Genomic DNA, 15726 nt, shown 5'->3' with positions numbered 1-15726 from the left:
ACAAGGAAAAATAGCCAAATGAGAGGTCTTCCGAAAACAAGAATTAAATCCGGACCTACCCTCCCACCCGCTAATTCAAGCAGGGGAGAACGTTGCATTACTCTTTGCCTTGGAGGGTAGCTGGACCCATCATTCATTAATTGATTCACTCAGGGAATATGGACCAGTCTCTGACCGCACAGGGGACACAGGACAGTAGGGATCCATCACAGAGGGTAAGGTGTAGTCCTCTGGAGCTCAGAGGCCACCTGGCAGCCAGACTTGCTAACCGGTGACTCTCCATCTTGGCCAATGAGGAACACAGTGGAACGGCAATGGGAATCTCAAAAGAAGCAATTCCTGGGCTTGGGAGAAGGGCAGGCGGAATCCAGAGAGGAGAGGAGATTTCAACAAGGCTTAGAAGAAGACATAGACATACATCAGGAAAAAACAGGGTGGAAGTCGAGTTGCCAGATGAAACACAGGATGCCCAGTTAAATTTGAATTTCAGATAAACAATGAATACTGCTTTAATATAAGTATGTCCACAGTATTACATGGGATATATGTATACTTAAGAAAAAAATTTATCTGAAATTCGAATTTAACTGGGTGCATTGTATTGTTATTTACAATATCCGGCTACTCTAGATGAAAGGCATCCCATAGGTGGCAGTAGACAAGAAGTTGTCTTAACTACCCTATATGTAACCCCCTAGCCAGATCCACTGAGGCTCTCCATCCTCTCTGTAAACCTACTGAACACTAGGGCTGGTACGCTAATATCTAGTACACTTGGCATCTTTCACTCCAACCAAGCTGTGTGATCGATTAAAGGCAGGTGTGAGTCCTGAACCTGTTTATGCTGGTTGTACCTGGCATTAGATTAAATTAAATATTAAGTAAATTGATCAAATATGGGTACAAAAAGAAAGATGTCTTTAAAAAAAAATAAGGCTGAATGCTTTGGAAATAAAATCAAGTTGCTAAAAGAAAGCAAGTGGGTTAAACAGCAAAAAGTAGAAGGATATGTAAAGCAACAGAACTTCTGCCCTCATACTGCTTCGCAAATGTCTTTCATTTCATGCTCTACTTTAGAGAAACTAAAATTAGAAATTATAGATAATGCCAGATGGGCGTAGTTTATATAAGAAAGACATTGCAGAATTGCAGAAGATCCCTACTGAGAGAGAAGCCTACAGCAACAAATTGGCAAATCAAAGTGTGTTTATATGTTTTAAGATAAAATGAAACATGTAAAATGTGTCTGTATCCTATTTTATGATTTCCCCATTTTAAACAACATTTTTGAAAAACCAACCAACTACCGGACCCAGTCACGTTAGAAAAGGGTTCCTTTAGAACAACGGCCCTTAAAACGGTTCCATGAATCAGCAGCACCAGCCAGCATGCGGGAATTTGTACAAAATGCACATTTTTAGGCCTCCCCCAGACTTAAGCATTTACCCTGGAGGTGGTGCCCAACAATATGTGTTTTTAACAGGCGTTCGAGGTGATTCTGATACACACTAAGGTTTGAAAACCGCTCGCTGTCCTGCAGCAAGAGTGTTTCCACACAGTGAGAGCGAATAATTCATTCCACAATCATTTACTGGCACCTCCTGCGCGCTAGACTCCAGTAGGCAGGGGGAATGTTGAGATTACACGATGCCGCCTCTGGTAATTGGCTCTAGTTGTCAAGACCTGCAGGTAAGCAATTACAGGACAGGGGACTGAGGGCTCCGATTGCTGGACGTCCGGGAGTCCGGCAGAAGATCATGCGAGATTTCCTGGAATGGGACCTGGACGTCCAAGAGGATGTGCATCAGGCAGAGGGGAAGATGTGGGTGAAAATGGGCTCCGAGGAAGTAAAGACATTATGAGTAAACTTTCCTTTCGAAATAAACTCATGAGAATAAAACTACAAACTCTATGTGAAGCTTCTTGGCTGTCTCCTGGCAGATGAAGAGATGAATCGGGTTTCTGGATGGAAGGACCGAATATAGGAAAATCAGTCATTCTGAACTAATGCATAGGTTTGATATAATTTCCATCCAAAGGTTTTTCTTGGATTGATTGGTTCTTTAAAAAATGATTCTGAAGTTTATCAGGAAAAATAAATAGGCTAAAAATGACTGAGAAGTTCTTGAAAAAGAAAAAAATACTGATGGGCCATAGGGGCAGTGAGAGTGGGGCTGGGAGGTCTTGTCCACCTATGAACCTGGGAGACAGGTGACTTAGGTTCAAATTCTAGCTCTGCTGCTTATTTGGTCTCTAAACTTGGGCAAGTCATTAATTCTCACTCAGTCCTAGTTTCCGTATCTGCAAAAAGGTAGTTACACTAACCTACTTCACAAGGTTATTGTGAAGACAAAATCAGAAAAATATATCACGTGCTTAATATAGTGTTTGCCATGTAGTCAGCATTCAAAAAATTATTATTAGCTCCAAAATATTCAAAATAAAGCTATAAAATTAAAACAAAGTTTAAAAATTTAAATAATTTAAAAATTATTTTAGATACCTATTTCACACCAGAAAGCAAAATAATTTTCAGAACAGAAGAACTAGATTTTTTTTAAACACACCAAAACAGGAAACTCATTAAATGTTTATCTGATTTCTGTGAAATTTCTAGGTGTTAAATCAACAGGAAATCACAAAGGAAAATAGCAATAAATTTAATCTTGTAAAAATATAAAATATTTGTGTGGAAGAAAATCAGAATTAAAAGGCAAACAACAAACTGGGAAAATATTTGTCATCAATGTAATGGACAAAGTATTAACATCCAAATTATAGAGAGAGTTTATATAAATCAACAAAGATGATACTAGCTTTCACACGCACAAAATAAATGGATAAAGGATATAAACAGACACTTCAAGGAAAAGGAATGTAAATGGCTTAAAAACATTCACCTTCACTGTAAGCAAAGAAATGCAAATTAAAAGAACTGTACACCATTTTTCACCCAACAATTCAGCCAAGATTTTTGACTGATGATATTCAGATCCAGTGAAGGTGTAGAAAATTGCCACTCTTGTTTTTTTACTGATTGGAGAAAGAATTGGTATATTGCTAGAAAATAATTTATCAATATGTTTTAAAAGTCTTAAAATGATCAACTCTTTGACTTAGTAATTCCACTTCTAAGAACCTAGCCAAAGGAAATCATAATTTACTTAATGTGGACAAAGATGCATGAGCAAACATGATCTTCACAGTATTAGCCATTATAATTACAGAAAGAACCTGAAAGGGGGTGGAAGAAATAGGGAGAGGTTGGTAAAAGGGTACAAACTTTCACTGATACCATGAATAAGTTCTCAGGATCTAATGTAAAATATGGGGACTATAGTTGATAACACTGTATTTACTGTACAATTGGAATTTGTTAAGAGGGTAGAACTTAAATGCTCTCACCAAAATAAAAGATAAAAATGTGAGGAGATGGATATGTTCATTAACTAGGTGGGGGAGAATCTTTTCACAATGCATATACATATCAAATCACCACGAGGTACTCTTTATATATCCTATAAATTTCTTGGTCAATTGTATCTCAATAAAGCTGAAATTTAAAAAAAAAAAAAAAAGGAGAAAACCTGAAAAAACTTTTCTCCAAAAATCATGACTGCATGTTAAAATGTTCAGAATATAAACTATAGAAAAACTGTATATGAAAAGATACCACTTAGGGACTTCCCTGGTGGTCCAGTGGCTCAGACTCCAAGCTTCCACTGCAGGGGACACAGGTTCGGTCCCTGGTCGGGGAACTAAGATCCCTCATGCCGCACAGTGCGGCCAGAAAAAATGATATCACTACATACACACATAATTTGAAAGAAATACATATTTTAACAAAGGCAATCTCGGGTGATAGGATGATGAGAGTTTTCACCTTCTCTCTGTTTTTCTCTAGCTCCTACATTTCCCACACTAACTATGCATTAAAAGCTGTGGTTTGAGGCTGAAGGCATGAAATGAGGTGGTAGGTAAGGTAGGAGGCAGATTCTTTTAGGTTCGCAGGGAATTGGGGTTGTAGCCTAAAAGAAAAGAACAAGGATGAAAAAGAGAAAGAAGATCAGGAAAAAATGAAGCTAAGGATAAAACAGAGAGGGAGGAAGAGGAGAGAAAAAGAAGGAAGGGAGAGGGGAGAGGTAGGGAGGGGAGAGTTAGGAAGGGGAGGAGGTGCTCATATCTTTTAGCAATTAGGACATTCCGGCATTAAGCTAAGTGCTCTACCTGTAGTATCTCATTTTATCTTCACAATATCCTTTATGGTAGAATTATTACACCATCTATTCTATAAAAGAGAAATCCAAGGCTTAGGGAAGGAAAACAACTTGTCAAAGGTCACACAGGTGAGACAGAGTGAAACTGATGGCGGAAGTCGAGTGCACTGACCCCAGAGCAAGTGTGCTCACAGCTCAGCTCCACTGCTTCCCAAAATTCAAGTGAAAACACTGAGATTCCACTTCAACTTGTCAGAAAGCAAGACATTCTGAAATAATAATATTTAGTAATGGAGAGGCTGTGGTCAGTATTGTTCCTGATACGGTGTCTGGTTCCCCATAAACTATACATAAGGGAAGAGAAATACTTCACGGGACCTGGCACAGGGCACAGAGGGGATGTCTCAGGGCACAAGCACCCTCTCTCCTGCCCTTCCATTACCATCAGCGGGAGCCTTTGTTAGGCTCTTGGTGACGCACTGTGTTGTACTAAGTGAGCAAGATGTGGTCCCTGCCCTCCAGGGACTCCCGGCACGGCAGGATCTCTAGAAAAATCCACAGATGATCTAGTGTAAGAGTTAAGATGTTATGGGAGAATAAGAGTGGTAACCATAGGGTGACACACTGCGTGTGTGTGTGTGTGCGTGTGTGTGTGTGTGTGTGTGTTGAGAGTACATGTCAGGGTTCCTGGATGGGACAGTGTCCATCGTATTTAAAAATAGCGGCTAGATTTAGCCAGGGGAGGGGAGGGAGGAGGGGAAGAATAAGACTGCGTTCCAGGTGGAGGGAACAGCATGAGCGCAGTCACCATGGCAAGAGGCAGCATTACTGCCGGGCCTGAGGTGGGCAGGACAGGTTGCTTTGTACTGTAGACATCCCACTACCAAGTATCCTGGAAAACAGGTGGAACAAATAAAATCATGGGGTGGAAAACAGCAGGGAACAAGTGGGAACTGAAACCCAGGTGGGGGTCTGGAGACACAGGAGGCTGGAGAGGATGGCCGGGCGGGAACGCAGGGTCCCGGTGCCAGGCTGTGACGCTTTGGGACTCGGTCCAGGGGCATGGCCTTGGACTTTATCTTCTTTCTGTAACATTCCACACCTAGCCTGGACTGAGTGACATAATGCCCAGGGGGGATTTTGCACAGTAAAGATGAGTTGCAGCCAAGAGAACTGGCGAGGGAGTAATTAGACGTCTGTGGGGTCTGTTTAAGTGATAACAGAAGCGCCTCCCCCAGTCCAATGTCACCGGCATAAGGACATCTCACAGTGCCTTAAAGTCCTTCCATTGCATTTCCTCCTTCTTTTCGTGGCGTTAATCATTGCCAAAACCCCTGATAAACTGTGAAAAGGGGAAGTACAGGCATTAACACTTTGCTAGGAATTAGTTTGTAAGCAATTATTACTTTCTTATTTTGCAAAACATTGACCTTGAAGAAATGTGACCAAGGGAAGTTGAGTTAAAATAAATTCTTTCGCAATAACTTTACAGAGTTATAGAAAAGTTGCAGAAAATACAGAGAGTTCCCATATACTCTTACCCAATTTCCCCTCATGCTAACATCTCACATGACTGAGGTACATTTGTCACAATTACCAAATCAACAATGGTACATTCCTACTAACTAAACTCCAGACTTTATTTGGATTTCACCAGTTTTTCCTTTTTCTAGGATCCAGTCCAAGATACCACTTTGCATTTAGGAAGTTATGTGAGGAAAATGCCTAGGAGAGTAACAGTGGACAGCACCCAGGCCCCCTCACACCCTCCAGGTGCCAGACACCGCGTGGGTGACCTCAGGGCTATACAACCCTGTGAAGCTGGAACACAACCCCAATTTACCAGTGAATAAAATGAGGCTTGCAGAGGCTCCAGAGCTGGTAAATGGCAGAACCAAAGACATTGCCAGGATCCTAGAGCCCAGCACAAACCTGAGCTCACTGACTCTTTCTCAAGAATTTGTGCAAAGACCGGAACTGAGAAGAGGGTCTGCTGCATGGGTTCCCCCAGCACAGAGCTCCCCCGGGGGGCTCCAGCACTCCTCAGCTCTCTGCAAGGAAAAGCAGGGGTTAATGGGCCAAAGCCGCTACCCGCTACCCGAATGCCAGCAGACCTCCTTCTGGTTCAAATCCTGGCCCACCGCCTGCAACAACTGCTGACTTTGGACGGGACACAGAACCTTTCTGAGCCTCAGTTTCCTCATCTGCAATGTGAATACCTAACTTGTTAGCAGATTTAGACAAGGGAAGATAGGTACCCTGTCTCACAGAGCGCCTGGTACAGAGCCAGCACTTTGCAGAGGGTTAATTCTTACGTCTAAAATACAAATGCAGGCACACATGTATGTGTGTGTCTGGGCATATATGTGCACATAACATCATGTCAAACCACAAGTTCCCTCAAGCCACGCATAGAGGCTGCCTTAAGCCCCTTTGTAGATAAGGACATGGCAATCCGCTCCCTGTCCTTTAGGGGCTGACATGAACCCCCTGTCACTTTTCAGAGCCAGTGCAAGTCCAGGGATTAACTTCGTACTCATAAAAGCTGGAGCTAAGAACACTGCCTTCCATTTTCAAATATTTTGATGGAGGCACAAACTCCAGCCCCCAGATTGTCCAGAGCCAGTACCCCCTGAGGTCCTCCTGACAAGAAGGGAAGGTGGGTGTCACCTGTCAGCTTGTTCCTGGTCAGAGACAGAGAGAGAGAGAGAGACAGAGAAAGAGAGAGACAGAGAGAAAAAAAGAGAGAGCTAATAGACAGACTGGCTAATCGTCCTGTTCACTTAGCATCTTAGTAAAATGACATTGAGATTCAAGGTCTCACTGATTTGTCCAGGGCTCTTTCGTGTCCATTTTATCACGACACTCTAAGAACACAAAGATATGCTTGACTAACTAAGCTTCAGATCATTTCTCTAGGACTTCCCTGGTGGTGCAGTGGTTAAGAATCCGCCTGCCGATGCAGGGGACATGGGTTCAACCCCTGGTCCGGGAAGATCCCACGTGTCGTGGAGCAACTAAGCCTGGGCGCCACAACTACTTAGCCTGCACTCTAGAGCCTGCGAACCACAACTACTGAGCCCACGTGCCACAACTACTGAAGCCCACGCGCCTAGAGCCCGTGCTCCGCAACAAGAGAAGCCACCGCAAGGAGAAGACTGCGCACTGCAACGAAGAATAACCCCTGCTCACCACAGCTAGAGAAAGCCCGTGCGCAGCAACGAAGACCCAATGCAGCCAAAAATAAACAAATTAATTATGTTTAAAAAAGAGAGAATTTAACTGCATCTTATTAAAAAAATTATTTCTCTAAAGTAGTGACACACACAAACTTGCAATCTTAATTATCTTATCTGTGCTCAGCCACCTGATCTGATTTTGCTCGGTAAATATTAATTAACAAGCCAGACACACCTGCAAAAAGAAGTCACATTATGAGCATTTCCAGGGCAATCTTTTCTGCCCATTTTCATCAGTACACAAACTGAGGGCTTAACCAATGATGACAAAGTTTTAGGGTCTCTTAATAGTGCACACTTTTCCTTAATTTCAGGAATTTTTCTAAGACCAATCAATCATTTCCTTAGTTGAGTGACTCACTGTAGACACTGACATTATGATTGACTTTTTCTAACTACAACCATGGCATTTCTCAGCCAGAAACAAAATAAAAATACTTGCAATTACAATGATCAGCAAAGAATTGCCCCCACCCTTGATAGAAAACTCCCCTTGAGATGGAAAGTCTAGCACCAAGAAACAGATATAATTTGCCATGATTTGGATTTAGAGCAGTGAAATTAACAAATGTAGTAATTAGATATAATACCTGTAGATAGAACTTGACCCCATAAAAGACATATTTCAAGGATGACTGTGGAGATCCCCATTTTTCTGGGTTCTTCTCAATTTGAATAAAAATGCCTTGATATTTATAAGTTCCTAGCTAAAAGGAGGCGTGTCTTCTGGGGTACTCTATTGCTACTGCTGCCGTAAAGATAAAGGAAGTAAGTGACTTTTCTAACAATCGATGGTTAATCTGTGGGAACAATTTAGGTGTGTTAGATTGATTGTCATATGAACAGTCTGGCTATTCCCCAACTGCAAAAGCACTGACATTAGCGATGCAATTTCCACTTCCTTCTAGGTGAACCTCTAAGTCTCTCAAGTGCTCCCTGAATATAGGCTTGATTTTAATCTTGGAGAATGTGAATGAATTTGTGGGAAGACTGCTCCAAGATTCAGGGCAGAGCAGGATGTGGGCTGCTGAGCAAATACAGGACATGGTGCCAAAGGGGAAAAGCATCTCTTGGGGATGATTTGCCCTGGCAGGGCAGTCTCCTGTTGGCCCTTTGCCTTGGAGAAATGAGGATGGCGTCAGTGCAGACATGACTGGAGAGCAGAAGACATGAGTGATACCCATGGATTCCACGGGCTTATACTAGCTTTAGCCGTCACCTTCTGCCTCTGACACGGATTCCATAACCCAGGAGCTGAGAACATGGGACCTCAAACTGAACCACCTCCAACCATTCACAGTCTTTGATTTCTTGCCCTTGGCATTCACATTGTCTGACCCTTGGAGCTTTGCAAACCCACCACACCTGCCCCCAGCCTTGCCTGCAATCCCTCTCTTACGTAGGTATCGCTTTGGGACCCACAGTCTTTCTTTATCACCAGACTCTGGTTTTACCCCGACAATCTACCAAGAAGGTTTCCTGTCGTTTATTTTTTATCAAAACTCTATTGGTGGTTGGTAACTCTTGGTTAGAAGCATATGGCTTTGTAGGCCTTGCCTCTGTTATCGTGGCCTGAGTGAGCCATGTCCCGTCTTTCAGCTGAGATGTGGAGGCTATGAGATGACACCTTGGTTTCCTTGCCACGAGCTGTTAACCCCTAGTCTCCTGGTGCTTCATTCTGGAAGGATACCAGGAGCCCATGCCTTGTATCAGCCACCAAGTGGGATTTAGGGCTGGATGTCTGCATTTGGCTTCATCCAGATGAAAGTTACTTTCAACCTTGGATTTCTTTTTTAATCCTATAGCTCTTCCCATCGTTCCCAAGTTCCTCCTCTCCCCTTGATGAGAATAGGCAAATTTCCGCAGGATAACCCCACTCTTTTTCATTCTCCTACTTTCAGTCCAACAATTGATGAGAGTCAGGTGACAAGAGAACCAGGATACACATCTGCTAGGGAATGCCTAAGACCGGACAGCACCGTGATTCCTCTTACGGGGGTTATGATTGTTCGGATCTTGAAGTGCTGGGCTGAGAATGATTGTGAAGTGCTGAGTTTGGGATCATCGAAAAAGAGTGCTGTGATTGATTCGTAATGCCTGCCCTGAGCACAGCAGAGAAAAATAGAGGAAGGAGTACAAAATATCCACGAGGGAGGAGGGGGTACAAAGTGTCCCTCCCCCACCGAAGCACACTGTCTGGTCTTAGAGACAGACTTGCATGGTGACAATTACAACAGGGCATGAGTATTAATACAAGTTGCTATGGGAGAATACAGGGAATAAAACATGTAAATCAGATGGCAGAAGCAGTTTCTCTAAGGAAGTGAGACTTGAAATATAAGCAGGAGTCATCGGGCAAACAGGGTGGGAAGACCAGATGCGGAACAGGAGTGACCTTCCAGGACTGTGTGAGAGTAGAGTGGGTGGTAGGGATCCTGCCAAGAGACTGTGGAGGAAACTCCATCAATAGCTCAGCTCAGAGCAGAAAGAACAGCACCACTTCCTCATTTTTGTCACTGTGATGACCCTGTCCTTTCCGCCCTGTGGTTAGCGTAAAGATCCTAACACAACAAGGGATTGTGAGCTTTTTGTTCAGAAGAAGGAAGAGGAGGGAACTTACCTGTCATTTCAAAGCCAGCTGGAGAGGTGTCCAGGTGGGAAGATGGGCGATGTCAGTGGAGCAGGAAGGAGGTGGGGTCCTGGAGGTGCGGGAAGAGCACAATGGGGCCGCAGGCCACCTGCCACAACAGTGTGGGTCCTTCATCACCAGGACCCCACCCTGTCCCAAGGCCCTTTGTGTCCCACGGCCTTTTATCAGACCCCGTTCAGAGTGGTCTTCCTCTTGTGTAGAGAGGAGGGTACTGGAGAGACCCACCCCTCTCAGAGGGCCAGCCTTTCCCCTGCCCACTGGTTAGAAGCTTCTATGTCAACAGCATGTCTGGGTAGAAGACCAGAGCTACAGAACTCCATTTCCTAATGAAACCTAACATTAAGAACAGCAGGAAAGGGGGCTTCCCTGGTGGCGCAGTGGTTGAGAATCTGCCTGCCAATGCAGGGGACACGGGTTCGAGCCCTGGTCTGGGAAGATCCCACATGCCACGGAGCAACTGGGCCCGTGAGCCACAACTACTGAGCCTGCGCGTCTGGAGCCTGTGCTCCGCAACAAGAGAGGCCACGATAGTGAGAGGCCCGCACACTGCGATGAAGAGTGGCCCCCGCTTGCCACAACTAGAGAAAGCCCTCGCACAGAAACGAAGACCCAACACAGCCAAAAATAAATAAATTAATTAATAAATTAAAAAAAAAAAAAGACAAAATAATATGCCCAAGCATGATTCCAGGAGAGTTTAAAAAAGAACAGCAGGAAGAAGGAAAAGCTCATTAAAGCTCCAGGACTCGGCCCTCAGACCCCATTTCGCAAGGACCTTCCTCAGGTGATTATGGTCCTGATGACCACCTGCTCTTGAAAACTCCAGAAGGCAGAACCAAGCGCTGGGCCTCAACCCGGGAGGCATGGCCTTCACTGGGGAGAATCCTCTATAGGGGTCCCTCACGGCTTTTTTTAAGAGGCAGAACACTTTCCTAAATTGAAAGTCATGGGGAAGCTCCAAATATTAACATTAACAAATCAGTGGGACCACTCTGAGTGTGGCCGGGGAGTCCCTGCCAGCTCAGCCAATGCCACCAGCCCCTGTCCTCCTAGAGGGCAGCCTGTGGCAGAGCTGGGGGTTCCCTGATGGAAGCCAGCCCCTCCCTTTCCAGACCAGGAACTGGAGGCCCAGCGAGGCTCCTGGGGTTGCCAGAGGCTCTGCCCTGATACTGAGCCAGGTCCCAAGTAGACACCGCAGAGCAGGTACCTGCCCTCAACTTGGGTTAGCTAAGCCCCTTTCCCCAGAGGTTGGCTCTACACCCTGCAGGCCACCTGGGTCCTCCCACCCTGTGAGGTCTCTGATCTCTGAGCCCGGGAGCCCCGTGACCTGGGACAGACCTAGGTGGGAAGAATCGGGGGCTGTGGCCTCTCAGGCATCACCGTATGCTTCCAGGTACTGGGTCCCAGGGGTCTGTGTGACCATGGATCCCCTTCGGGTGTCAGCTTGACCTCTAAAATCTAATATTACTGTCGCTGAGTAGCCTGACATAATTGTTAGCCATTGTTACCATTGTAACAACCCTCTGGGCACTGTGTATGTGATACGCACAATGTTGCAACATCACTCAGCTTTGCCCTCAGAGAGCCTGTCTTCCCAACCAGGTTACCAGGGACCCGCACCCCACCCACCCAGCCCCCAGCCTGAGGACCGAGCTGAGTCTCATCCTTTCCTGCTGCTCCTCTGTAACTGGGAGCTTCAAGCCGAGCAGGTGTTCAGTCGGCATTGGTTGTTGAAGGTGGCTGTCAACAGCAGCACCGCCCCCTGCCCCTGCCTTCCAGGGTAACCTACAGCCTCGAGCAGGGGACACTCCAGGGACAGGAAGTGACACGCAGAGCCAGGCCAGTGTCCAGGGTGGCAGAAACTGCCTCCCATGAGAAGGATGGAGCGTAGAGGCCTGACACAGCTCTCTGCTCACCAGGGTGCAGTCCAACTGCAGAATCTTCCAGCAACAAACACAGCCCTCTAATGACCCTTGAAAATAGAAGGCTCACCACATTCTTCTCATCTTTCTCAGAGCAACGCGGAAAGCCCTCACCATGGATTACAAGGGCCCGCTCAACCAACCCCCATGACCTCTCTCCCCGCAGCCCACTCTGGCAATCATCCAGCCCCAGGACCTTTGCACTTGCTGTTTCCTCTGCCTGGAAGACTTCTCCCCCAGAGATCTGTGAGTTCACCCCTCCCCTCCTTCAGGACTTTTCTGACATATCATCTCCTCCAGACAGACTTTCCTGACCATCCCTCCCCAGCACTCCCTACCCCCTCCACAGCCCTTCTCACCATCTGGCCTCCTTATATTTTCCTTCTTTATTCTTTTGCCTGTCTGCCAACTAAAACTTAAGCTTCACGAGGCAGGAATTTGTGTCTGTTTTGTTTACTGCTGTATCCCCAGAATCTAGAACAATACTTAGCACATAGTAGGTACTCAGGAAATATGTGTAGAATGAGTTGACTGAATGAGTGTGGGCAGATCGGAAGAGGAGGACCAGGGCTCTTTACCCAGATGGTTTGAGTGAGTTCTACATTAACTGGGTGCCAACAACGTGCTGAGGATTATGTTATCCATACCTCTGTTCAGTCAACAAATAAGTGCTGAGCACCTACGATGTTCCAGGAACTGCTCTAGGTAATAGGGCTGAAGTTCAAAGCCAGATAGACATGACCCCTGCCTTCCTGGGCTTTATAAACTAGGGCAACACAGACAATAGGCAAGAGAGAAATACGTAGGGAGAAACATTTCAGATTGGGATAAGAATTATGAAGGAAATGAACAAGGTGATAGAATAGCAAGTATCTGTGGTAGGGAGGGCTATTTGGATAGGGTGGTCAAAATCTCACACTAGCTCAATAACTCCTTCAGAGATTCCTCATCTGAGGCTCAGAGAAGTTAAGTAACTTATGAAAGTCACACAGCTAGAAAGTGGCAGAGCCAGAGCTTGAACTGAAGTCTAACTCCAAAGCCTGGTATTTTTCCACTAAACCCCTAAGCCTACCCCTTCCCCCAAGAAGACTGTGTTTCCATTCAAATGGCAGGCCTTGTGTCTAAGTGCCCCCCACCGAAGGATGCCTTGCTATTCAGAAACATTCAAAGGAATGGGTAGAGAAGGAAAACTGGCTCTGATGTCATCAGAACAAGCACAGAATTTTTTGACATATGCCCCACAAAAGATGTTAAGTGGCTTCTCCCTGAAAGAGTAAAAGGAGAATATCTTTAAAGGCAACACTAGACCTAGACCAACATGGTTGGAAGTGGTATCGGCAAAATTGCAGTGCCCAATAGGCTCACAGCAAAGTGGGAAAATAAAACATCAGAGATGTGACCATCTCGCTGGAGTTATTTACTCCTTAACACTTTCCCTTAAGGTACATGAGGTTGGTGGAGCCCAGCGCACTGCCCTTCCAAGGGGGTTATTGCAACTGAGCAGGGAAGCCTCAAGAGTGAAGGTCTAACAGCAAAGTGAAGGAAGCGCAGGGCAGTGGGGGACAGTGGGGATGGCTGCTTCAGGCGGGGCTGTAGACGGGGTGGCAGCATCATGGAGTGTTAGCCTTTTCAAGTTCAACTCGCCCCAGTGTGATCAGATTCTAGGAAATCCAGTTACATTAATTACACTCGCCAGACATTAATTACACTTGCCAGACACTAATTGGTGAGCCAGGAGACCAATTCATTCATTTGCAATTGGAGTATACTTTGACTAAAGAATTATTCTGCTTGAGAGATCAAATTATATGCCAGCAGTTTGCTTGGGGAACAAAGAATAAGAACAAGGAAACTGGATAGTGTCCAAAAGAAACTCTTATCAAGATAATGGAGCCTGTCATTACCCCATTTAGGAAGTCTCAGCATAAAGAACTGTTTTGGGTTCCTCTAAATGCTTGTCATCCTCTCTGCCCTTCCAAATCCCCGACATGGGGTCCCTGGTAAGTAAGAGACACAGGAGACTCAGATAGACCACCTCCAACCAGAGCATGGGCGAACTTGGGCCACAGCCAAGTTGGTTCGTTTCATAATTTTTCAAGTTCGATTCAGTTGCTTCAGAAGGGTGGCATGTGACAGTCTTCTTGTTAAATTAAGGGACTAGAGTTCAGTTACTTTAGGTGAAGTCTTGTGGTCCAAAGGGGCTGATGATGGGTCTACTGAAGGGTTTCCTGAGCTGCAGGAGAATCCTTCATCCCCAGCTCCTTCAACACCTTTACACATGACTGGGCAACAACATAGAGGGAGGGATGAAACAGAAACAGAAGTTGCCACCCGTACGCATGACAATCTAGAAAGACTGAACCACCGGCCAAGCCAACCATGATTAAATGTACCCAAATCACACCTGTCTTTGAGTCTAAAAATCAACTGCACCAGTCCTGGATGGTGGGGGTGGGTGGTGGGTTTTTACATGTGTAAAAACCACTATAACGTTAGAATCGACCGGAAACATAATAGGAGTGCAGTGGGAAAAGGCGCCACCAAAAGTGAATCGGTCTAAGGGCATCTTAATTGCTGCTCAGGCATGGGGTGGGCCTGAATGAGGAAGAACCCACTTCCCTCTGGATGAAACAGACCATACCTCAAGTACTAGCTCAGGTTCATCCGGCCATTTGATGCACTAAACCACTGGAGCTCACAGTATGGTCCCTGGACCACCAGCACCGGCATCACCTGGGCACCTGTTAGAACTGCAGAGTCTCAGGCTGCAGGGTGGGTCCCAGCAACCTGCGGGGGCTCCGAGGCTCACCCTGCACTACACAAACCTGCAGGGAACGCTGCCTACGCGGCGGGCTCACTTGCCCAGCCAGGGACGTGCAGGTGAGTAAAGCAGGGCCCTGAAATGCAGGGACAAAGCAGGGCCAGTGGTGGTGGGGAAGGAGATTTTAGAGATGATGGTAGCTGAAGTCAGGAATGTAAGCTGGGGGCCGACTGGATGGCAAGGGCGTAGGGACAAAGGGGACGAGGGAGCCCAGGAAAACCAGTTCTACTTCAAGTCTCTGGGCTTACAGGTGAAAGAGGCACCACATGGGACAGGGAGCCCAGGAGGAAGGGTGGGCACTGGGGACGATGAACGCTTTGGGGGGCTCTGCCCCCCTCTTGTCTTCCCTCTTGACGGACTCCATCTGTTCCCCCGGCTTCATGGACCTGGGACACGCACTCACCCCAGTCCTTTCTCCCCAGTCCCTGCTTCCCCCTCCCTCTTCGAACTTCCCTCTGGTCACCTCCACCTGCACCTTCAGTCGATGCAGCCCTGGAGGGGATGGGAGAGGGGCCCCCGAGATAAGATACTACACTGAAGGACAAGCAGCAGGGGTGGCCGAGACTGAGCCACAGATGACAGCAGCCCAGACCCCTGGACTGCGGTGTCCTCTCCACCCAGGGTGGGACGGGGAAAATGTTGGGAGGTTCCAAGGGTGGGGGTCTGGAAGGCATGATGAAAAGGAGCAGTTAGGCTGGGGGTGGAGCAGATGAACTTGGGGGTCACCTGTGAAATGAGGTCTGGACCTGTCATCATCCGTGTGGAGGCACTGAGGACAGGGAGGGTGGAGGCTCGTGGCCGGCAGTGGTGTCTGGCAGCAGCACATCCGGCTGAGGTTCTGCAAGTTGCTAAGGTCTGGTGTGGCCATGGGATAAAG

The 15726-nt window shown here is 46.3% G+C and overlaps 1 protein-coding gene across 1 annotated transcript in view; it reads right to left on the bottom strand.

The window, feature by feature from the left end:
• The window catches only part of LOC309635536 (scavenger receptor cysteine-rich domain-containing protein DMBT1-like), a 77108-nt gene extending 66237 nt beyond the window's left edge, over positions 1-10871 (bottom strand). Inside the window, exon 1 of the mRNA XM_082406923.1 lies at positions 8047-10871. Within this exon, the coding sequence (XP_082263049.1) occupies positions 8047-8107 (61 nt within the window). The 5' untranslated portion in view covers positions 8108-10871. The remainder of the gene's footprint in view (positions 1-8046) is intronic.
• Positions 10872-15726: the final 4855 nt, after the last annotated feature.

The sequence above is a fragment of the Balaenoptera borealis genome, assembly GCF_965194805.1.
Source record: "Balaenoptera borealis genome assembly, chromosome: 10".
Taxonomy (NCBI): Eukaryota; Metazoa; Chordata; class Mammalia; order Artiodactyla; family Balaenopteridae; genus Balaenoptera; species Balaenoptera borealis.
Note: the sequence above shows the minus strand (reverse complement) of the source record. Positions and strands in the feature narration are given on the sequence as shown.